The sequence below is a fragment of the Mytilus californianus genome, unplaced genomic scaffold (genome assembly GCF_021869535.1).
Source record: "Mytilus californianus isolate M0D057914Y unplaced genomic scaffold, xbMytCali1.0.p SCAF_9, whole genome shotgun sequence".
NCBI lineage: Eukaryota > Metazoa > Mollusca > Bivalvia > Mytilida > Mytilidae > Mytilus > Mytilus californianus.
In genome coordinates this window covers 7,122,905-7,147,019 of record NW_026262745.1, presented here as the reverse complement: position 1 = coordinate 7,147,019, position 24,115 = coordinate 7,122,905, and the positions used below count along the sequence as shown (strand labels likewise).

The 24,115-nt window shown below is 31.5% G+C and overlaps 1 protein-coding gene across 1 annotated transcript in view; it reads left to right on the top strand.

Moving 5' to 3' along the window:
* The window catches only part of LOC127714953 (extracellular matrix protein 3-like), a 65,746-nt gene extending 43,563 nt beyond the window's left edge, over nucleotides 1-22,183 (top strand). The window contains exons 9-24 of the mRNA XM_052220974.1: nucleotides 1,048-1,257; nucleotides 2,328-2,525; nucleotides 3,646-3,810; nucleotides 4,562-4,744; nucleotides 5,569-5,699; nucleotides 6,595-6,747; nucleotides 8,319-8,526; nucleotides 11,756-11,920; nucleotides 12,424-12,718; nucleotides 13,498-13,597; nucleotides 14,115-14,418; nucleotides 15,868-15,995; nucleotides 16,378-16,633; nucleotides 16,838-17,019; nucleotides 17,650-17,796; nucleotides 18,466-22,183. Of these exons, the coding sequence (XP_052076934.1) occupies nucleotides 1,048-1,257; nucleotides 2,328-2,525; nucleotides 3,646-3,810; nucleotides 4,562-4,744; nucleotides 5,569-5,699; nucleotides 6,595-6,747; nucleotides 8,319-8,526; nucleotides 11,756-11,920; nucleotides 12,424-12,718; nucleotides 13,498-13,597; nucleotides 14,115-14,418; nucleotides 15,868-15,995; nucleotides 16,378-16,633; nucleotides 16,838-17,019; nucleotides 17,650-17,796; nucleotides 18,466-18,873 (3,233 nt within the window). The 3' untranslated portion in view covers nucleotides 18,874-22,183. The remainder of the gene's footprint in view (nucleotides 1-1,047; nucleotides 1,258-2,327; nucleotides 2,526-3,645; nucleotides 3,811-4,561; nucleotides 4,745-5,568; nucleotides 5,700-6,594; nucleotides 6,748-8,318; nucleotides 8,527-11,755; nucleotides 11,921-12,423; nucleotides 12,719-13,497; nucleotides 13,598-14,114; nucleotides 14,419-15,867; nucleotides 15,996-16,377; nucleotides 16,634-16,837; nucleotides 17,020-17,649; nucleotides 17,797-18,465) is intronic.
* The last annotated feature ends 1,932 nt before the right edge of the window (nucleotides 22,184-24,115 follow it).

Sequence of the window (24,115 nt, the reverse complement as noted above, 5' to 3'; positions counted from 1 at the left end):
GTTTATATCTTAATAGAAACCTAACTTGTACTATTATAATTTCAATTGGAGCTGTTCTACATGTTTGTTTAGTATATTTCATCCAAAGGAGTAGGTTGATAAGGTCTTAAAATGGCCTCTATTTCTAGCTAAAATTTAAAATGTTAATTCACAATGAATCATAGCTTATACAATTATTAGATTGAAAATATGTCTTTTTGTTGAGAATTTACGTACTTGTGTTCTATTCATGACGTCACAATAGCACTCATTTTGATTTTTCACGAAAATTCAAAGAAAATGGATAAATTTTCATTGATTTTTTTGGACAGGAAACATAGAGCTCATGGATCGACAAAAAAGATCTTTTAACATAATCTTTGTTAATTTCCTCACATGTTTTTTCATCAACTAAAACATTTTTTATCCTGAAACATTGAACTTAATAATCAGGGCCAAATATGGCCTTTACCGAACTTACTCCTTTTTGTGAAGTTTTTTTCATGCATTGCGAATAAAATTTGTGAATTGGTTTTATCATTTTTTCAATCAATTGTGAATATTCAGTGGTCCAGTATTTGCAGCAAGCCATTAAATATCCATCTATCCACCAAAGCAGACCAAAACTTGGCCTATCGTACATAAAAAGAAAAACAGGAATCACCATAAATATTGGACAGACGTATATTAGACAACACCAACCACCCACACCTGACTGGTCCAGGAAAATAGATGTACAATCAGAGACATTTACAACAATAAAAAACACATGGTCCAGATAGCTTGACTTGGTACAGGCATAAAATATGTTGGGTTAAACAAGTTTTACATGCACACAAACTTCTCCCTTTGCCAAACCATTTTGCAAACTGAGCTGTATGTAGTGAAAGTAAAACACAAAATAGAAAGCCTTCACATTTTAGCTTCCAACTGGATGACCACTAACTATTTCACTGTCTCCAAGTGTCAATTTTAATTGTAATATTATCAAATGCAGACATATGTGTTTGTAATAAATGATTAAAAGTATTGGTATAAAGTTTGCCTTAAGTTTATATCTATTTACAGCTGGAGATGACTATGTAGCTGTCAACAAAATTTTAAACTTCCCACCAGGAGTGACAATAAAAAGTATTAATGTGACGATCCTTGATGATCTTGGACAACCTGATTTAGAAGGACCAGAGAAATACCAACTTGTATTGAGGATGCCTATGGGAGGAGCTCTTGGTAGTCCTAAAATTGCTACAGTTGTTATAGATGATACTATTTCTGATGGTAGGTATTAACTTGTGCCAGGTAGTATATAAAAATTAAACTTCAGGTTGAAAAATATATGGGTATGTGGTTTCATTAGCAGTAATTCAACTTTAAGTATAAACTTCATAATAAAATTATATGTGAAACAAAATGTGTAACACAACTGTAAAATAAAGTTTTATCATTGTAAGGTGAATATGACGTTTTAAAAAATCTAAAACAGAATAGCTGTTCGAAGAAAATATTTTTATACCCTACGCAACGGAGTTGTGTAGGGTATAATGTTTTTGACCCGTCCATCCGTCCGTCCATCAGTCCTGTTCTTGTCATTGGAACTCCTCTGAAACCACACAACAGAATTTCCTGAAACTTTGGAGATAGTAAGGACATACTATGTAGATGTGCATATTGACAGCAAATTATGATTCAACGTTGTTTATAGGAGTGATGCCCCTTTGAACTTAGAATTTTGGCCTATACAAATGCAACAGTTTGTCATCGCAACTCCTCTGAAACCACACAACAGAATTTCATGAAATTTTGTAGATAATAAGGACACACTATGTAGATGTGCATATCTACAGGAAATTGTGATTAATTTTTTTCTATGTTTTATTCCCCTTTTGAACTTAAAATTTTGGCCTACATATACTACATTTTTGTACTTCAACAGTTTGTCATTGCAACTCCTCTGAAACCACACAACAGAATTCCATGAAATTTTGTAGATAATAAGGACATACTATGTAGATGTGCATATTCACAAGAAATTTTTATCAGTTGACTATTTTAGGAGTTACAAGTCTTTGAACTTAGGAATTTGGTAAGATTTTCTTTGCCCATGGACAATGTGGGGGCGTGGGGTATTTGGGTGTGCTCAAAAAGGTTCTTTAAATGAATTACTGAGGATGTGATATTGTGAGAATTTCCTAATGTGAAGAAATGTATCATACTTTGTAACAGACTATATCAATTTTAGTACAGAATATTTTTGGATATATAATTCAGTTTTAGTTAAGTGAAAAAAATGTTTTACTAGTTATAATCTCAATATCTTACTGACATGTTTATTTTTGTTTTATTTTCAGCTCCAGTTATGGAATTTGAAGAATCTTTATATTTTGGTAATGAGAAGGATGGTCAGATGACAGCAGTAATCATCAGACATGGCGACCTTGACCATGATGCAACAGTAAGATGTTACACTAGACAGAATACAGCTACAGTGGCTGAGGATTATATTGAAAGGCCAGACACAGATCTTTCTGTTGTATATTTTTCACCAGGTACAGGGATCCTACATTTTATAATTTGATTACTATTAAATTGATAAAGCTGGTTGGTATGTATAGGAGTCTTGACAAATGTTGGTACTATAATGATTGATTTGAATTAAAAAGCAAGACAAATCAAAGAAACAAATGAGTTTAATAAAGAAAAAACTCACACATAAAATCAACAACTGATTTTGATATAAATAAAAAAAAACCAGAACAAATCAAAGGTGTGATTTCAAAGGTTAGAAGCGTAGGGAAATTTTACTGTTCCAAATATCTATTGCTATTTGCAATTCTGTGACACACGATGTCATGTGATGAAGTATAACGTCACAGTACCCATTCAGTGCACCTATTCAGCAAAAATAGCAGCGGAAATCTTAAAAGTTTTCTTTGGGACTAAACAATTTGTATTTTTATGATTTGACATTATACACATCTTTCAACATAGGTAAATATATTCAAATATACACAAAACATTCACAGTATATATCAACAGATGAAGTATTCACTGGAAAAAGTAAAATCTACGGAAGTGTTGCCATGCGACGTCCACAAAAAGTCATCTTTTAAAAATGAGCAAAAAAAAGATATGTTACAAGCATCCATTTCTTAAAAAATGAATACTAAGCATGGACTAATGTCAAATTGTTCTAAATATTTGAAGAAATAAAACAAAACATCTGTTATTCAATTTTTAAGGATGTGAATTTAAGCATGGATGCAATTTGGTTACTTCTCATTACAGAATCATGGATTGTTTGGAGGTCCATTCAAACCCATTTTTCTATGATTCAATATGGATTCAAAATCAAATTGGTGTAACGATATAGAAAAAAAGGATACATCTACAAAATAAACACAGAATGGAAACTATTGTCTGGATCATTAATAAACGTTGGTAAAAAACTGTCAAAATAGGTGCAATTTGGGTACCTTCACGTTAACAATTGTTTTTCACTGAAGTATCAAATATTTTCCCTTGTGAAGTCAAAAATAATACAGGAAAATCTGCAATGTTATTCATTAGCAGTAAACTAGTAAAAAGTTGTATTGAATATATATAAACTGACTGTCAATGGGTTTAGATAGCAATTGAATAATTATTGATCACACATTATCATTAAAGGTCAGAGACATGCAGACTGTATAGTAGATATAGTTAACGATAGTGTGTTTGAACCAACAGAAGAATTCCGTCTAGTCCTGGGGAGTCCTACTAGTTCTACGACCAAAGTAGCATTAGTAGGTACAAGGAATAGTACAATATTAAAGATTAGTAATCCTGAAGATGGTAAGATGATTATTAAAAGTGTTGTATGTGCAATTAGTTTGTATTTTTCATACCTGCCAACATACACAATTTAGGCCTTAACTATATTATTATACGATATTAATTAACTCCTTGTCCTGAATGCATGATGATGATTGTGTAAATAACCACCAAAAAAATCTACACAAAAAAATGTCATTTCCTGAAATTTCACTATTGATATACGGTGACTGATCATTTAAAGTATTATATCTGTGTGACAATAACAATCTGAATTTTTATTTCAAACAGCAGGTAATAAATCATAATGCATTTTAGAGTAAATGTTAGAATAAAGACATTCATTATGTTATACATATCATACTACACATTATTCTTAAATATCCAATTTAATAAAGAAAGAATAAGTATGAAATAAAAATTATGATTGCCAATGAAACAACAATCCACCAGAATCAAATTGACTAGGATGAAAGCAATCATAAGTCACTATACGGCCTTCAATAATAAGCAAAACCCATACATATGGTTACTGTCCCATTGTCATATACCCTTCAGTTTGTTTTATTCATATCAAAGCAGCACAGAAAAAAATAAAAGCTTACAGGATGAGTTAGCTAGTAAAAATTATTAGCTTACTGGATGAGTTAGCTAGTAAAAAATAATAGCTTACTGGATGAGTTAGCTAGTTCACAAAAATGTAACCCTTGTACTTTGTCGAAATAGATGAGCAAGAAAAATTAAAATTTTTAATGTTATTTTTTTTTTGCAGAACCATCAATAGAAATCCCCAGTAGACAATATATTATCAATGAACCTATTATCAAAGATGATATTGCCTTGTTGAAGGTACCAGTAGTTAGGACTGGTGACCTGTCTGGTCTGTCAGAAATTGTTATCATGTCAAAAGATGGGTCAGCGGAAGCAGGCAGAGATTACAATGGATTCTCAAAAGGTAAACACCATAAACATGTAGATTCTGTGTCAAGGTAAACACCATAAACATGTAGATTATGTGTCAAGGTAAACACCATAAACATGTAGATTATGTGTCAAGGTAAACACCATAAACATGTAGATTCTGTGTCAAGGTAAACACCATAAACATGTAGATTATGTGTCAAGGTAAGCACCATAAACATGTAGATTATGTGTCAAGGTAAGCACCATAAACATGTAGATTATGTGTCAAGGTAAATACCATAAACATATAGATTATGTGTCAGGTGGCATTGTATGAAGATGGTTCAAAACAAAGACTTATTATTTAGAAACTGGCTTTTATTGCTAAGAACTCAGCATTTAGGAGTAAGAACAAAGACCAATAGGCTTGGAGTCGGAATAATGTGTCCAGGTAGGATGTCTTATCGATATTGACTGTTTTCTTGAGAACTCCCTTTTTAAAAAGCTGACTGAACTGTCAGTATGCTTAAAGCTGGGTTCATATTAATAATGAATTGTTCTCCTTTCCTTATGCATGTAATAATTGCCACTGGACATTAAATCCCAATCCATCATTATTAAAACAGTACATATAAAACAGGAGCTGAGAAATTAGAACTATGGAAAGGTAAGCAGTTTATACTCTACCAATGACTATGGTAAACGTTTTACATTGGCAACATGAGATCTGAATGTTAAAGGCACGTAATTGGTAAATTGCAAAAACTGATGAACATTAAAAGACAACCACTGGTAATGCTAACTAATCAAAGAATGTGTAAGAATGATCATAAAAACTATACATATATGAATTTAAAGAATGAGATTTATTTACAGCTTTGACCTTTCACCCTGGTATATCTCTCGTCAATGTTGAAATACAAATACTGTACGACAAGATCAAAGAGAATCGTGAAACGTTTATTATTTTGCTGACCAAAGACAGATATAATGTGGCTGAAATAAAGGTACATTCTAACATGCACATTAACATTGTTTTAGTTTTACATAGATACAACTGTAAAAAGTTAAAAAAGACAAAATATCAATAAGATATGAATCAAAATAGGTTATGTGCCAAAAAAAAAAAAAAACCTGAAGTCCTTTATAGGTCAACATTAATATATATTCTTTCATGTAATTTTTATTCTTATACTTTTATTTACCTCATAAGTCAGGGCAAACTTGAATTAAATCTTCAAGGAAATGCATCTTTAATTTTTAGTTGCTTTGATGACAAGAGATATAACTATAATATCAGATATCAATGAAACACACACATTTTCTTGCATCAAGAACATTTTTTCGTCAAAATTTTGATGAGTCCACACTTTTTATAAATATGAAAGTTTATCCTACATTTTTGTACCCTCTCTTCAATGTAGGGGTCTATTAGTTTATTTCTAGCTGCCAGTCCTTCCATCCTTCTGACAGCAACTGCAAGTCAGAGCTTCTTGATATATGGTATCAAGCTTCGTCTGGTGGGACATGTTTTCACCTCCTTCGATTTTCTAATTTCTGTTTTGTGAAAAGTTGTATCTTTAAAATGTCATGCACTATTTTCACGATATAATTGAAATTTTTATCTCATTTTCCTCAACAACAACAAGTCAAACTTTCCTGAAATATGCAGGGTTGTAATAAGTAAGGAATAGCTCAAGAGTACATCATATTGTTTCAATACTATCTGAACTTTTTTTTTGAGGAAATATAATTTTTTACAATTAAATGGTAAATTAGAAATTAATGCACACTTTTCTCTGTGTATATTTTATGTTTTTCATGTAGCAAAAACATTTATTTGAAATGAGGTTTGTATTTGTATGTGCAATGCTCAGTTGTATGCTTATTGTGTTTTCCCAGAATTCCAGAGCTATGATCTATATTGAAGAAAACAGCAAGATGGCTGATGTAGTTTTCCCTACCAAACCAATAGTTGTATCTCTGAAAGATTATGATGATGTGTCCTCTGCTGACGACAGAATAATCAATGGCTACCCTGTTATTTGTGTCTCTGTAAGTAAAGTTTCATTTGAACAATTGGTATTTATGCCATTTTTTTCTCTCTCAAAAAATGCATTAGTCAAACATCAAATAGGGCAATTGCTAAATAGTAATATAGTATATGGTCTCTTTTAGGACTAATCATTTAGTAGCCAGTCATTTATATGTGCAAATAACTGTGTAGTGCATATACAGATTTTTTACCTCACCTATGATAGTGGTGATATTTTTTGGTTTGTGCATTCTTCCGTCTAACCTATATGAGGTTTAAGTTTTGGTTTGTGCATTCTTCCGTCTAACCTATATGAGGTTTAAGTTTTGGTTTGTGCATTCTTCCGTCTAACCTATATGAGGTTTAAGTTTTGGTTTGTGCATTCTTCGGTCTAACCTATATGAGGTTTAAGTTTTGGTTTGAGGTAAGTAAATATTTTGGTTTAAAGTATTTTACCATGAAGTTGTGGTCACATCAACTTAAGACATAAGAACACATGTTAACTATGATGTGAACTTTTAAAAATGTATGCCAAATTAGGGTTTTGACCCAGATTTAACATAGAAATGTGATATTGTCAGTGAGTCATAGTGTCCTATGGACACATTTTCTTGTTTCTCTATGAAAGACATGAAATTTGGTTTCAGGGTTTATATAAGTCAGCTATACCGTGTGATGCGTTTTAAGATTCATCACTCAACAATTTCCTGTTTACCGTCAAGTATTTGGGAGGGGGTATCATCAGTGAGCACTAGCTCACAGTTTCACTTGTTCATTATATTCTAATTCGTTACCTCAAACGAACATAAAGTATTTATAAAATAAAAACAAACACTTGTTTCATAGGAATAGCTCGCCAACATGTGCAGCTTACTTGATTATTTTATTACAAAAATGAAATAATATGAGTCCCAATGCGAAAACGTCAACACCGCTGTGTGGTACACAACAGCCTACAAAATAGAAATTCAAAGTGAGAAATCATATAATATATATATATAGGTCTAAGATTTTAACCAATGTCATAGTATAAATATCTATCTATCTATCAATGCATAAAATATTACAAAAGTACAAACATTCATTTTGGGGAGGGGGGTACCCCTTCATCTAAACTAAATTGCACTGTATACGAGCTACGAATGACAATATTCCTTAACTTACTTTAACAAGTAAACTATTTGGGCTTAAAAAATCCTGTGCTATTTACATATAGAATATCATACTCAATATATTTACGCATTGCGACAAATATTGACTAGTCCAAATTAACATACATTTAAAACACAAACCTGTTTATTTAATATAAACACCAGTAGATGACCACTATAAAGACACACACTCACATGTGTTTATTTACATAAATAAAAACACGTGTATGCTCAACTTTGATAAATACATTTAAGCTTGTAATACTTTTTGAATTTTAAACTCTCTTCTTTCTGGTAGAAAATAACATGTTGATGTTTGCAAATACTTAAAGGCTTTTCACAAATCTTGTTGATCCATTGTTAAAAAAAAATGTAGTGGACCTATTGTCTTGAATTTTTTCTGATCTTGTATTTACTTTTTTCCTTATTATATTTAACAGTCATGTAATCCAAGACATCCAGATTTTCCGACAACAGGACCAATGTGTGAAACTCAGGAGATCAATGATACACTTACTAAATTCCAATGGCAGGTGGCAGCACCAACAACAACAGATGGGGTAACAAGTCTGCTAGAGGATATTGTGTCAACTACATTCTTTGCTTCAACAAGAGGAATAACTCTGGACAGTGTATATTTCAATAGCGGTTAGTTATCATTCTTAAGTTTTCAAGGTGATTAAGGGCCCCCCTCATTTAGCTACATAAATGGTTAATGCATATACTTTTTACATGTACTACTCTAAACGTTGCCTAGTTTGGGGGCCCTGTCCCCCTCCTTTTTCAAAATCCTGGATCTGCATCTGGTTTTGTAAGTTACCTATTCAATACCAGTTAGTAATAGAAGTTTATAGTTTTCTTAAATATTCATGGACAAAAAGTTTGAAAACAAATTTTAACACAAAATACTTCTAAAATTTTCAGTTATGCACATATTAAAGATTTGAACCAATGAAAAGAGGATAATTATTTTACTATTTTTCATGTAATCATGGTAATAACTTACAGGTTCCTTTCAGAAATTGTCCTTATGAAACCTGTCTTTGTCATTGTAAATACATACACTTTAGAGATAACTGTATTGTATTTGAAGCTTTGTGGACTTCCATCAGTTTTACTGTTGCAAATTAAGTTTACCTGGCAACAGGTATCGGAGACAGGTAAACAGATATTTGCGACAGTAAAATTACCGATGAACCTTCGCAAAGCTTCACATACAATACAGTTATTTCTATTCTAATGCAAAATAAACAAATCGGTCAGTTTTAGTCATTTGTTCAGTGTAAAATTTTCATTAAACAAAAATTCGCGAAATGATGTTATCTTCTTTGGCGCCTAAACTAGATGACGTCATAGGTATGCTTCCTGCATCAAACGTAAACACCAGGCATTTTCTGGCTTCTTGTCCGCTTCAGAATGTAATAAAATTTGATAAAAAGAAGATTTTAGATGCAAAATGTGAGTTTTTATACGACCGCAAAAAAATTTTTGTGGTCGTATATTGGTATGACGTTGGCGTCGTCGTCGTCGTCGTCGTCGGTTCTGGCGTCGTCCGAAGACACATTGGTTTTCGCACTCTAACTTTAGTTTAAGTGAATGGATCTCTATGAAATTTTACCACAAGGTTCAATACCACAAAAGGAAGGTTGGGATTGATTTTGGGGGTAATTGCCTCAAAATATTAGGAATTAGGGGCCAAAAAAGGGGCAAAAAAAAAGCATTTTTCTAGTTTCATGACAATAACTTGTGTGTAAATGCATGGATCTTTCTGAAATTGTACTACAAGGTTCCATATCACAAAGGAAAAGCTGGAATTGAGTTTGGGGGTAATTGCTGAAACGTTTAGGAATTGGGGGCCAAAAAGGGGCCAAAAATAAGCATTTTTCTAGTTTCCAGACAATAACTTGTGTTCAAGTGTATGGATCTCTCTGAAATTGTACCGCAAGGTACCATACCACAAAGGGAAGGCTGGGATTGATGATGGGGTAATTGCCTCAATATTTTAGGAATTAGGGGCCAAAAAGGGGCAAAAAACAAGCATTTTTCTAGTTTCAAGACAATAACTTGTGTGTAAGTGTATAGATCTTTCTGATATTGTACTACAAGGTTCCATATCACAAAGGGAAAGCTGGGTTTGAGTTTGGGGGTAATTGCCTTAATTGTTTAGGAATTGGGGGCCAAAAAAACAAATTTTTCTAGTTTCCAGACAATAACTTGTGTTCAAGTGTATGGATCTCTCTGAAATTGTACTGCAAGGTACCATACCACAAAGGGAAGGCTGGGATTGAGTTTGGGGGGTGATGAATCATAAGGGGGTTCAAAAAATTTGGGGGGGGGGGGGGTTTCTTTTTTTCCTTTTTTTCCTTTTTTTTTTTCTTTTAAAATTTTCCATTTTAAGTTGGTTATTTCTGATTTATATTTAAAAGCAAATAATAATGATATGGTAGGAGATACACACCAACAGGATGTGTAAATTATTATATAATAAGTATTGTGCAATAGCAAGAAATTTTCATTTGCACAGTATTGCACAATAGCAAGAAATCTTCAATTGCACAGTATTGCGCAATAGCAAGAAATCTTCAATTGCACAGTATTGCGCAATAGCAAGAAATATCCAATAGCACAATATTGCGCAATAGCAAGAAATTGTCAATTGTACAGTATTGCGCAATAGCAAGAAATATTTAATTGCACAGTATTGTGCAAAAGAAGATACTTCGTATAAATTGCTTATTTCTTGACCAATTTCAATGGGGTTTTATTCTTGAATTCTTGGGGTTCTTTAATATGCTGAATCTAACCGTGTATTTAGTTTTTGGATTTTGGGCCCCGTTTTTAAATTGGTCCACATTGAGGTCCAAAGGGTCCAAAATTAAACTTTGTTTGATTTCATCAAAAATTGAATTATTGGGGTTCTTTGATATGCCGAATCTAACTGTGTATTTAGATTCTTAATTTTTGTTCCGTTTTCAAATTGGTCTACATTATGGTCCAAAGGGTCCAAAATTAAATTTAGTTTGATTTTAACAGAAATTGAATTCTTAGGGTTCTTTGATATGCTGAATCTAAACATGTATTTAGATTTTTGATTATGGGCCCAGTTTTCAAGTTGGTCCAAATCGGGGTCCAAAATTAAACTTTGTTTGATTTCAACAAAAATTGAATATATGGGGTTCTTTGATATGCTGAATCTAACCATGTATTTAGATTTTTGATTTTTGGGCCCCGTTATCAACTTTGTCCACATTGAGGTCAAAAGGGTCGAAAATTAAACTTTGTTTGATTTCATCAAAAATTGAATTCTTGGGGTTCTTTGATATGCTGAATCTAACCATGTATTTAGATTTTGGATATTGGACCATAATAGGTGAATGTCCAATTTAAAATTTTAAGTTCTTAGACCACATTCATTCTTTGTCAGAAACCTATGCTGTGTCAAATATTTAATCACAATCCAAATGCAAAGCTGTATCAAGCTTGAATGTTGTGTCCATACTTGCCCCAACTGTTCAGGGTTCGACCTCTGCGGTCGTATCAAGCTGCGCCCTGCGGAGCATTTTATTTTGCTTATTGTTGGAGAAATTACATGTCAATACATTCCGGTATTCAAAATGTTGGCTTCCTTAGTTACAGACAGGGAGATTAAGAATTTAAGCTTATTGTCATCCAATCAGAACCATTGATACAAAATAATTGCATTAGAATAGTTGTTTTTCAAAGATATACAGTATATATTTGTGATCATTTGTATGCAAGAATGTAAATAAAAATATGATTGTAAATAACATTGTTATGATTTTTACATATGATTGTTTTGTAATGTCGTGTAAGTTGAATCACTCAAAGAATAATTCTGTATTTAATATGTTTACAGGAAGTAGAATTAGATGCATTGCTCGTGCTGTCAATGTTAGAGGAGAACCAGGACATACTTACCAAAGTGACCCTGTCAAGGTCAATGGGAAACAAGGAATTTGTCCACCAAGAGAAGTCAATACTGTAGGAGCAGATCCATTCACAGCTAAATTGAAATATCTAGGTAATCATGAAATTGATTCCTTTTAAGTAATTCAAATTTATATTTTTTTTTATGTCCCTGCCAAAGAGATGGGAGCATTAAGTGTTACCCTTCACTGCCTGTCTTTCTGTCCTTCCGTCCGTCCCATTTTCATTGCAAAGCTTGAGCGGGGGCATTCATGTCCTCAGACACATGCTTCTTTTGTTTACTTTTATCAAATATCAATTGCTATTAGATGTTTATGCCAATCTCTTTCCATAAAGTTTTTAAAATTCATTTAACCTTCAAATTATATTTAGTTCTTTATGTTTTCTATTACTTAAAAATTGAAAAAAATGTGTGTATGCTTATTGCAAGCAAGACTGAATATATTTGAAGAAAATGCTACTGAAGAAAGGTTTGTAAATATTATGGACCTGAAAATAAAAAGTTTTAAATGGTTTAGGATTGATATGTATAGATATTTGTGAAATATCAAAATCCTGTATACATAGATGTGACTGTAATATTGTATTCTATTGTAGGACCACAGTATGGCAGTGAGAGTGGTAAAGTCCTTATAACAGTGAAGGTCCCACATCAAGATGGTATGCTTCCAGTCGTGTCCACATGGCAGCCTTCCAACTTTGAATTTATTTTAAGTCCTGATGCATTAAGGCAAGGCCAGCATCAGTGCTCTAATCTGATGGATTATTCAGAATCACGCTTAGGCTTTGGATTTGTTTCTAACAGGACAAAGAATCCATTTATGATCGGTGAAATTGAACCTTATCAGAATAGTGGGGATCTGAGAACAGCAAAAACTTTGAGATTTTACAGGTAATGCATTCTTCTCATTGAACCAGGTTAAATTCTAAGTAGTTTTTATGAGAATTCTTTTTAAAACTTATCACCAACCTATTAGTTGTAACAGCTATTAAAATTTATCAAAATATACAAGAGAACTTGAACTTAAACAGGATGAAATATCATGAATTGTTCATTGACAAATTGTAAATGGGGGAGATCGGGTAAAGGGTATAATACTGGAATTTGAACCATGGGAAGTACGATATATTCCAGTTTACAACTACAAACCAATCCTGACCCAATAATTTTTAGGAAGAAAACGCTAAACACATACATATTGTTAATGGACTAATAAGAGATGTTTTATAGAAAAAATAAGAATATACCAGGGAACAAACAAAAACTAGAAATAAAAATAAGAAACAACACAATAGCCAAAAGAAAAATAAGACATCTGTCCACAAAACACTTCATAGAAAACTTAAGACTGAGCAATAAGAACCCCACCAAAAACCAAGGGCAAAGTCTCAAGGAAGGGTTGCATTTGGATTAAGATAAATAGTGATGTCATTCTTATGAGCTTAATTTGTCAAATTTATTTTGATTAAATTTCATCATGAAAAAAAAATGCCAACAAATATCTAAACTTTCTCTTGGAAACATTATAGTTGGTCAAGGATTACATGGAGGTGCCCTCATAATATATGAATTAGGTTAGATAACAGGGATAGGTTGACTTTTAATTATGTTATACATGCATCTTAATCATTTACAGTTTTAGTAATGAACTGTGTTTATTTTTTTTGTAGTAATTTAGATTACGAGTCCTGCCAGTGGAAATTTCAGGGTATATTTGATATGACATCACTCGTTACCGTTTGTGAGGGAAAAATAGCTGCAGATGGACAGGTAAAATATTACATTTGCATTTTTTATATTGATTGAAGAGCCTTCTTCATAACTACCAAATAACAAAGTGTTTCTTTCTGTAATGTGTTTTTAATTGTCTAAATTTTCATTTTAAGCAGCAAATAATAATCTCCGTCAGTTTTCTTAATACTACTTCAGAAGGACCTCAGTGGCCAATGTCTCTAGTCTTCTCCCAACAACTGAGGAATGTATTATAAAAGAGTACTTTTTATTCGACCAAATTTCACATGTGTTTTTCACCAAGAGACACTTTCTTTAATAAACAAATTTATTTTGAAGTTTAAAAAAATATACCTTTGTTCTAATGCTTTCATGTAAAGGTTAAAACTATGATGTAGTTATTGAACTGTTGCTGACAAGAACAAACAATGTTGGTTATCTCTCTTTCTCTCTATATATATTTATATGACAGCATGTTGTATGTTTTAGCTCCTCAATATCTTGCAGTCCTTTACGACCATAATGTGGGATAACCTCTATATATTTTATGTTTCAGCCCCTTGATATCAAGCAATCCTTTATGACCATGAGACTACCACTATATGTCTCCTATGTTTTCCACTCTTTATCTGGAGACAGAGGGTGGAGACATATAGACACACAGACAGAATTAGAAATGACCTTTGTGTACAATACAGCTGTAATGTGGGATGATGGGATTACATCTTCAAGGTCATCTGACACTGATGGGTTGGAAGGGTCATTATTTCCTGCTAGCATGAAAATTACTAACAACCGTTTGGTAGTGACCTTCAGAACAAAGGCTAGATTCAGAGGGCAATTTGTTATGAATTACCCTGGTATGTAATAAAGTTAATGTTTTTCTGTGTATGATATATGAAATATAAAGTATGACTATATGATTTAACCTTCAAAAACTCTTTGAAACAGGAAGAGGTGAGCAAATGAAATACCAGTAGTGTTAGGCAGAAGCAAAACGGAAAAGATTTGAAAAAGGGAATAGGAATGAACGTACAAGTGTTTACTTTTAAGAATTGATAATAAATTATATTGGATGGAAACTGTGAGACAACATTCTCAAGGAATTCAATAAATTATATTAGATGGGTACTATGAGACAACAGGCCCAAGGAATTCAATAAATTATGTTAGATGGGTACTATGAGACAACAGTCCCAAGGAATTCAATAAATTATATTAGATGGGTACTATGAGACAACAGTCCCAAGGAATTCAATAAGTTATATTAGATGGGTACTATGAGACAACAGTCCCAAGGAATTCAATAAATTATATTAGGTAGGTACTATGAGACAACAGTCCCAAGGAATTCAATAAGTTATACTAGATGGGTACTATGAGACAACAGTCCCAAGCAATTCAATAAATTATATTAGATGGGTACTATGAGACAACAGTCTCAAGGAATTCAATAAATTATATTAGATGGGTACTATGAGACAACAGTCTCAAGGAATTCAATAAATTATGTTAGATGGGTACTATGAGACAACAGTCCCAAGGTATTCAATAAATTATATTAGATGGGTACTATGAGACAACAGTCCCAAGGAATTCAATAAATTATATTAGATAGGTACTATGAGACAACAGCCTCAAGGAATTCAATAAATTATATTAGGTAGGTACTATGAGACAACAGTCTCAAGGAATTCAATAAATCATATTAGATGGGTACTATGAGAGGACAGTCTCAAGGAATTCAATAAATTATGTTAGATGGGTACTGTGAGACAACAGTCCCAAGGAACTCTAAGAAACAACCAAGATGTCTAAGGAATCAGGGTTTTGTTTCTGGTTTTAAAATTGATAAATGCTAGAAGGTCATCAATAATGATGTGAATACCATGTATAAATAGTGAGGGTTTTCTACAAGTTCTATCATTGATTTCCTAGCATAGGCATTTTTTAAAATCATTTATCTATGAACATAAGACAGTCAAAGGGCAGCAAGATTGAAACCTACAATGCAAAGAATGGACTCAACAAAGACTTATCAAACTGCAACTACTTTACTTTGCAAATCTTTAGAATTATATATTGAAACTTTGATTTGGTTAGAATTTAAATAATGATATTTTAGAAGATGATAAGAAATTGAATATTTTGACAATAAATGTAGAGAAAATAAAAAAAAAGATACAACAAAAATTGATCAGTGAATCATACATTAACCATTTATTTATCAACCATAATTATATGTTGTTCATATGGTCTACAGTACTATCAATATAAAGATTTTCACTTTATGATTTACTCTATTGTAGACTCACCATATCAGTCATCTGTATCATGTGTAGAAAATCCTAAAATGACCTTCACATTGAGAATGCTGCGTAGTTCGAAAACTTATGATAAGGCAGACCAACTTTGGCAATTTGAATCTGACTTTTCTGTATGTATATGTCTTATATATATCCTGTTGTAGTGTTGACATTAATGTGATTGGAAAAATTATTAGAAAAAGAACAGTGCCACCATACTGCAACAATCTATTAAAAAAACTAACATTGTTATTATAACACCAGTCCAGTTTACTCCCAAGTTATCTAATGTTTACTGACAGAAGATAAATCTCAGAACATTAATAAGAGTATGTATGGAATATATAAGTTATTTCTAAAATAAAATGGTTGTAGACAAACATATTTTTAATGTAACAAGTCAGTGTGCTTAACCTATGATTACTCTGTGAAAAAAGATTTTGTCAACTTTAAATGTAATTATTTGTAATACTAATGTGAGCAGAAATATTCATATGACTTATTCTGTTGCAGATGAAGGACTATTCTGGATTATACAAAATCAATCTGGTTCCCTGTACAATATCAGCAAGACAGGCATATGATCCTCCAATCAAATGTCAACCCCAACACATAATGACCTTTGACCTACCAATCAGATTCCAACAAGTCAGTGATCCAGTGCCATCTAAGTATACTTTAAATTCCAAATTTAGATTGATGAGGAAGAGAGATTTATGGCTGTCTGAAGATAAAGATGAAGTAGAAGTTGACATGGCATTTTCTCCAGGTATGCCTTCTGTTGAAATTTTTATAAGACCACCGTAAAATGTTTGCATCTGTATAATGCAAAAATCTTAAAAACTTCTTATGTGCAAGTTATATTTTACAAAGTATATTTACATGTTAAAATATATATAATTTTGTCACATTTTATCATAGAGTCAAACATTCAGAAAGGTGAAAATTTTATCAATATATCATTTCCTTTCAGGTGATACACTGTATGGTAGAATAGATTCATCAGCTGACCTTGGACAGAAAATTAACCTTGGTATAGACAAAGTATTTTTATGTTCTGGAAAAGATGGTTATATACCTAGATATGATCCAGAAAATGACCTATACGGATGTCTTGGACCAAAGGATAAACTTGAACATTCACTTAAAATACTTGTAAGTGTTTGGAGCCTGAATCAATGAACGTTCAAATAAGTTGTGTCATTTTGTCCATCTGTCTTGATGATCTATCCATCAACATTTTTTTTGAGAGGACAAATCCTCACATACTTTGCTTTAATTGGAATGAAATTTTACCATTTTCAAGCATAATATTTAACATATTACATTTTCATATAAATAGGAAAATGTTTTAGAAAAATATACACTTCTCCTACATTAAAGCTTGGACTGGATTTAAAGATTATGGATGGTTTTTCAAACGAGAAGGTGTTTCTCAGCTACAATCTCATCGAAGGGGATATCCTGATAATATTTATTGCTATTTTGCCTATGACGTCGTTAATGTTTACATTCACAACTGCAGGTGCGCTCTTAGTTTCTAACGATAATTTTCTATCTCAAGCCAATAGCATGATACGAAATATTTTCACAAAAAAAAGGTCAAAGGACAAATACACAAAATAGCGATAATTAAAGTTAACACAATTATTAAGCATCAAATATAGTTCAAATTCTCACATGGAGTATTACTTGGTGAAATTAATCCTGATAATCCTGATCCTGTTACTTAATACCAATACCTATACCTTTAACTTAATGGTAATTTTCATTTTTATTTTTTAGGATCCATTAGCACAAGATACGGTGGATACCAGTGTGGATGGGATACAGTTTAAAGTTCTGCTGGCCAGAGACGACCCTAGAGCCACTTCTCTAGTACAACAACCTGGATCTGATGGATTTTCTATTGATACTCAACCTTTGTTTGAGGTTAGTCTGATAATTTTTATGGTGTAATTTTTTCTCTCCATTTTTCAGGAAAGGGATTTTAATGTATTTTATATAGCCATCAGATTTTTTCAAGTTAATGGCATTTAACTGTAAATTTGAATTTAGTACAAATAGATCATTTACAGTAAAATTCTATAGAAAATTAAAATTTTTTTAGTCTATTTCATGTTTTGTAGAATTTTTATGCCCCGCCTACGATAGTAGTAGGGGCATTATGTTTTCTGGTCTGTGCGTCCATTCGTTCTTTCGTTCGTCCGTTCGTTTGTCCATCTGTCACGTGTCAGGTTGAAGTTTTTGGTCAAGGTAGTTTTTAATGAAGTTGAAGTCCAATCAACTTGAAACTTAGTACACATGTTCCCTTTGATATGATCTTTCTAATTTTAATGCCAAATTAGAGTTTTGACCCTAATTTCACGGTCTACTGAACATAGAAAATGATAGTCAAGTGGGGCATCCGTGTACTATGGACACATTCTTGTTATTATTTATCATTTGATTGAATTATTCTTTTTAGAAATACGCCAAATGATAGAATGGTTGTCAACAGAAACCTATAATTGTATGATGCATCTTGAAATTATTATATTTCATATAATATAGTAAAGAATATGCATATGAAAATAAATTTATTTTATTAATGATTTTCAGGCTGACAATGAAAGAGTTTGGTTTTTACATTCTGTTTACTCATTAAAAGCAGACAGACAGAAGAGAGACCTTGCATCAGAAGGGCAAAACATTGATCAACCGGGGACTGGAACAAACATGATCAGGATCAGAACAACCACAAGACCTCAGCCTAATGCTGATCTGAACCTTTCTAGAAGTGTGGATGAGAAACCACCGAGCACTACACTTCTGCCAGTTTTGATTGGCCTGTCAATACTGTTAATAATTATTTTAATTCTCTTAATTGTTTTGATCAGAAGACATAAGAAGCGATCTTCACCGCCACCATCACCAACCAGTACAATCACGGTTGTTGATAGGAAAGGTAAAGTTATGGTGGTTCATCTACCTGATTCAAATTCTGCTGATCAGAGATCTGAAGTTTAAGAGTTTATATAGAAACCATCTATTTATATCCATGATGCAATACTTAACAATCATGATATGCTATGGTTAAGATCAGTAAAGATTTTCAATCTTTTTTTTGATGATGTGAAAGATCTGTTGAACAATAGTTACTGAAATCAAGTACAGCTTATATTTAAAAGTGAGGTGAATTTGTCAACATTTGTGGCTAACTTGTAATGTAATGTAAAACAGCAGGACTTTTTTTAAAGAATGGTGTTGATGAAATTTGAATTAGTCATTTAACTGAAGATCTATCCTTTTAGAGTCTGCTTTCCAATGCAACTGATCTCAAAGAATTATATTGAATATTAAAAAGAAGTAAAAAAGAAAGGGTAAATAAGTATTGCTGAAAACCTGTAAAGGTATAGTATTGGGCATAGAGGGTAAAATACTCATATAGTATAAATAAGGAAGATATAGAAATGAATTGAAATGGTGAACTCAATTTTGTGTTTGAAGTTGATAGCTTTTCCCAAAGACAATTTAGTCAATGTTGATTTAATTACAAAATATTAATCCCATAAGCTCCAACTATAACAGAAGTTTATAAATTACTGGAATTTTACAACATTGGAATTAGACTTTTAAACCAAACATTCTAAAGTGCCATTGTTTTGTACGTAATATATTCTTTTTCTAGATTTATTTCAGTATTTTTGATACAAGGATTTACTTATTCTTATCAAATTAAAGTTTTCAAATATAGATTTAATAGTTTTGAAGTAAACTTTGTAATGAAAGCAATATTTCTTTGACAATCTTACCCTTTTTATTAGTTTTTTTTTTATATTTTAAATCTTCCAACGTATTTGAGGACTTCAAGCATCTGAACCCTTTTGAATAATATCTATGCATATTCTTAAATGATTGATGTCAATATATGATAAAACTTTGTTGGAATGACTACATCATATTTAAACTGTTCCTGAACTTTGCCTGATAAAATACTGATTATTATGATATATTTTTATGCAATATTACAATACTACTTCATCTTTGCTATAACCTACCAAACATGGATACTTTATAAAAGCCAGAACTTGTTGGTCTCTTCTTACAGAATTGTTTTTTGAATTGATATTTATAAGGTAGTATTTGAATTTTGTTAAGCTTTATTTGTAACTCAAAGTATGTTTTAATATGTATTTATGTTAGTGAGTAATTGGTTTTATATATTGTGAGCTGAAAATATTTTACAAATATAATGATATGGGACAGTGTGTGAAAGTGTTAAGTGCTTGTGACAAGTGCTTACTGAATATATGTTCAGGATGTATTTATTTTATTTATTTCATTTTCTGTTTATACCAAAGACTATTTTGATACAAAAATCAAAACTTGATTGCCAGTCATCCATTAAAGAAATACTCAACATCATTATTCATTTATATTTTTAACATTGATCATGCTAGGAAAAATATAGTAAATGCTAATCATATTTCAAAATAGTAGGTTAACAATTATTTATTCTTGTGTATTTTCAATCATGCAGTTTAGTTTTTTAGTTTGAAAATCTGGTACCCATGAAGTTTTGCTCAGATTTAACAGTTGAGGTAAAAAATTGAGAATTAAAGTGGTCAAAGGAAAGTTTAATCTGAGTGGTAAAAAAGAACCTATCACAATGTTCTCTTCCCCAGAAGATATCTAATTTATATATCTGTTAATCTCACATAGAATTCCATGCTTAATGTTTAGATTTTATAAGTAAAGAACATTCCCATTCCTTTTAAAAGTGCAATGTTTTTTTTATTTGTTGTGTAGTTTTCATATCTTTTATTTACAAAAAACTTTGTGTTACAATAGTGCTTTGCTCCTTTCTCTTGTTCTAAAGGTTAAAAGATGATTTTTTTTTTCAAAAACAACTTGCAATTAATTTTTCCTATATATCGAATCGATTGTTATCCTTGGACATCAATTAACTTAAAGGATTATTCCTTTGTCCAAACCTAGAAAGTACATCTTTTTATATCACTAGATCAGTATCTTAGTTGTCATTTAGGATTGCTCTTGCTCACACAGAAATTAGAAATGTTATTTACAGTGCATCATGTTTATTTTTTTACAAATTATTCAAGTTTTTTGCAATTTTTATGTGTAAACATTGTGCCATATGGTTTATTTGTGTGTTAAATCAACTTATTTGTTTACAATCTTGTGCATCGGGTAACATTTTTTATATAAACAATCAAGACACAGTTTTATTTACTGTTGATTCATTATTGTTCGTTGGATACTGAATTTCATGGATTTCCTAGCAAAAGGTGAACTGCGAATTTAAATGTTCAACAAAGAACAATTTTTTCTAGGGGCTTGTGTGTAGACTTTGGAAAAACCACAAAATCAAATATGGTATCCACGAAAATACAATTTTTCCTCAATCAATGAAAATTTGTACCCACGAAAATAAATGAATCCACATGCTTATTATTTATTCAGATACTTGTTAATCAGTAACATTTTCTAATTTTCATAAAATAATTCATACATCATAAATGATTTGAAGGAAAAGCTAATATTACATTGTAATGTCATTGTACTGTTGTGTATGTGTGGTTGTGTATTTGTAATAAATGTGATGAATGTTATGATACATTATTTGTTTATGAATTAATTATGTGTGTTATATTTATTCTGACTGTTGATCTTTTACTTGTACATTTGATTGACTAATCATATAAAACATCCAAATAGTCATTCAAGAAAGGAGACGTGTAGTCACTGCGAGGTCAGTGCATATGTTTGGTCTTAAATCTATCATCTTGTTAACAAACTGAAAACATTTTAGAATTTTTCTAAATATTTTTTTGTTTTTCTATCTGGTTAAAATAAAAGTAATACAGTACTATCTTATAAATTAACAATATGTGTATGTCTATTAATATGTTTTGTCAATTTATTTTTACATTTAGGAATTGAATTATTTTCCTTCTCCTAAGTGTAAAAGAAATACATCTAACCTTGTTTCATACTAATGTTTTCTTTCTTCACACCCTCCATACAAGTATATGCTTTTTCTGCTCATTATGCACCAAATTTGATATTTATATTAAACGATATTTTGTCTTTAATATTTCTAATAGAAGTGCTGAATGCCATGTTTTGACTGCACATGCCTAATATGGCAATGTAGCTTTTGTTACTTTTAAGTGTTTTGTATTTTTAACATGTTTAATTATTATGTTTTTGTTAAGAATACTCATACTAATCTACACCTTCACATCATGTCTACCTATTGTGGATACAGTCACTACCGCAATAAAATGGTTTTTACAATAAAATTAATTATTTATTTGTGTTTTATTATAACCCACCTAAGAGTAAAGAAACCCTATGTTTTTATACGACCACAAATTTTTTTTGGGTTCGTATAATGGTATCATGTCGTCGTCCGAAGACACATTTAGTTTCTGGACAATAACTTTAGTTTAAGTGAATGGATCTCACTGAAATTTTACCAGAAGGTTTAATATCACAAAAGGAATGTTGGGATTGATTTTTGGGGTTATGGTACCAACAGTTTAGGTATTAGGGGCCAAAATAAGCATTTTTGTAGTTTCCGGACAATAACTTGTGTGTAAGTGTATAGACCTCTCTGAAATTGTACCACAAGGTTTCATATCTCAAAGGGAAGGCTTGGATTGAGTTTGGGGATAATTGCCCCAAACGTTCAGCAATTGGGCAAAAAAAGGGCAAAAACAAACAATTTTCTAATTTCCAGACAAAAATTTGTGTTTAAGTGTATGGATCTATCTGAATTTGTACTAGAAGGTTCCATACCACAACGGGAAGGATTGTTTTTTTTGGGGGGGGGGGGGGGGGTGGCTAAATTCTCCATTTTTTTTTCCATAATTTTTTGGGTTTTTTTTTCTAAAATTTTTTTCATTTTTACATTATGATATGTTTGCTTTAAATAATCAAGAATTTACCTATTTAGCAGGAAACATTTACCCATGAGAACTTATAGAAGATAAATCTAAAACAGACTGCTACAATTGTCCTTTTCTAGGTTCGGATATTTCAATTTGACATGGGAAACTATATACAAGGAATTCCCTTTTTGGACAGCTGTTACTTTTGACCCCTTCTTACAGTGTATATATTTGACTACTTGTTCTGTATGCCCGTTTTGAATTTCAAGGAATATAATTTAAGGTGGTACCTAACACTACAGGGAGATAACTCTGTTAAAATCAGCTAGACGTTTTAATCATGTTGTATTGTTAAGGAAATATTAAGCTTCTCAATGATTAAAATAAGTGTTTGTCAAACTGCTATATAACCAGTGAAATTTTTCTGATAAAGTGATTGGTTCAAATTATTTGAAATTTTTATATGTTTGTCAAAGGGTCAAAGTAAACATTTTGTCAAAATTTTAGGAAAATTAAACGAGCCAAATTAATATTAGTCAAGGTGTTGGGTACCACCTTAAGTATAACTGTTAAATTATTAAGTCAGGGATTTTATTACAATAAATTAAATAAAAGTTTAACTAAATTCTTTCTTAGATACAAAGATATGGTTAGGATGTTTGACTGTACCTGTTGAATTCTAATTAAAAAACGGGATATAACATCCTACGTTTTATAGTGATATTGTTTATATAGCTTGTAAATTTAGATACGATGTACACTTATTGATCCTTTAAATAAACTAATTTATTGGTTATCAAATTAACACCTTAGTGAAATCTTAAAATAATTGGTTAAATAAATATTGCTCGTTACACAAAACATCAAGATTCCAAGTTCCTCTTGCCGTCCAATGTTAAACTCCACTGACTATCTAAGGGATACTCAGCTGATTAGATTTATTGACACATGCATGTTTGTTTAGATAATAATACTTAAATATTGCTAATGTCACCGATTTATTGAGTTAAGCCATTTGCAACTGATTTTTAAAGGCAGTGCTTTAATGCCTTTCTAGTTGCCGTGTTAATATTTCTTTCCGCGATATCCAACTTATCTACGTGGGGGGTCATTTAGCTCCAAGTAGATCCGGAAAATGTTGATTCTCTCCTCTTCTTATTGTGGTATAAAATGTTTTTTGTCTCATTTCATTTACATTGGGAAATAGAGAAACGATCATTGTGTTTTGTTAGTTTTAAAAACTTTTGATATATTTGTATTTTACATTATAAGCAGTCAACCGATTGACAAACTAGAATTATTTGAATTCCGTGTGGAAAGAGGTCGGGTTAATTTCGAGTGTTATCTGCAAT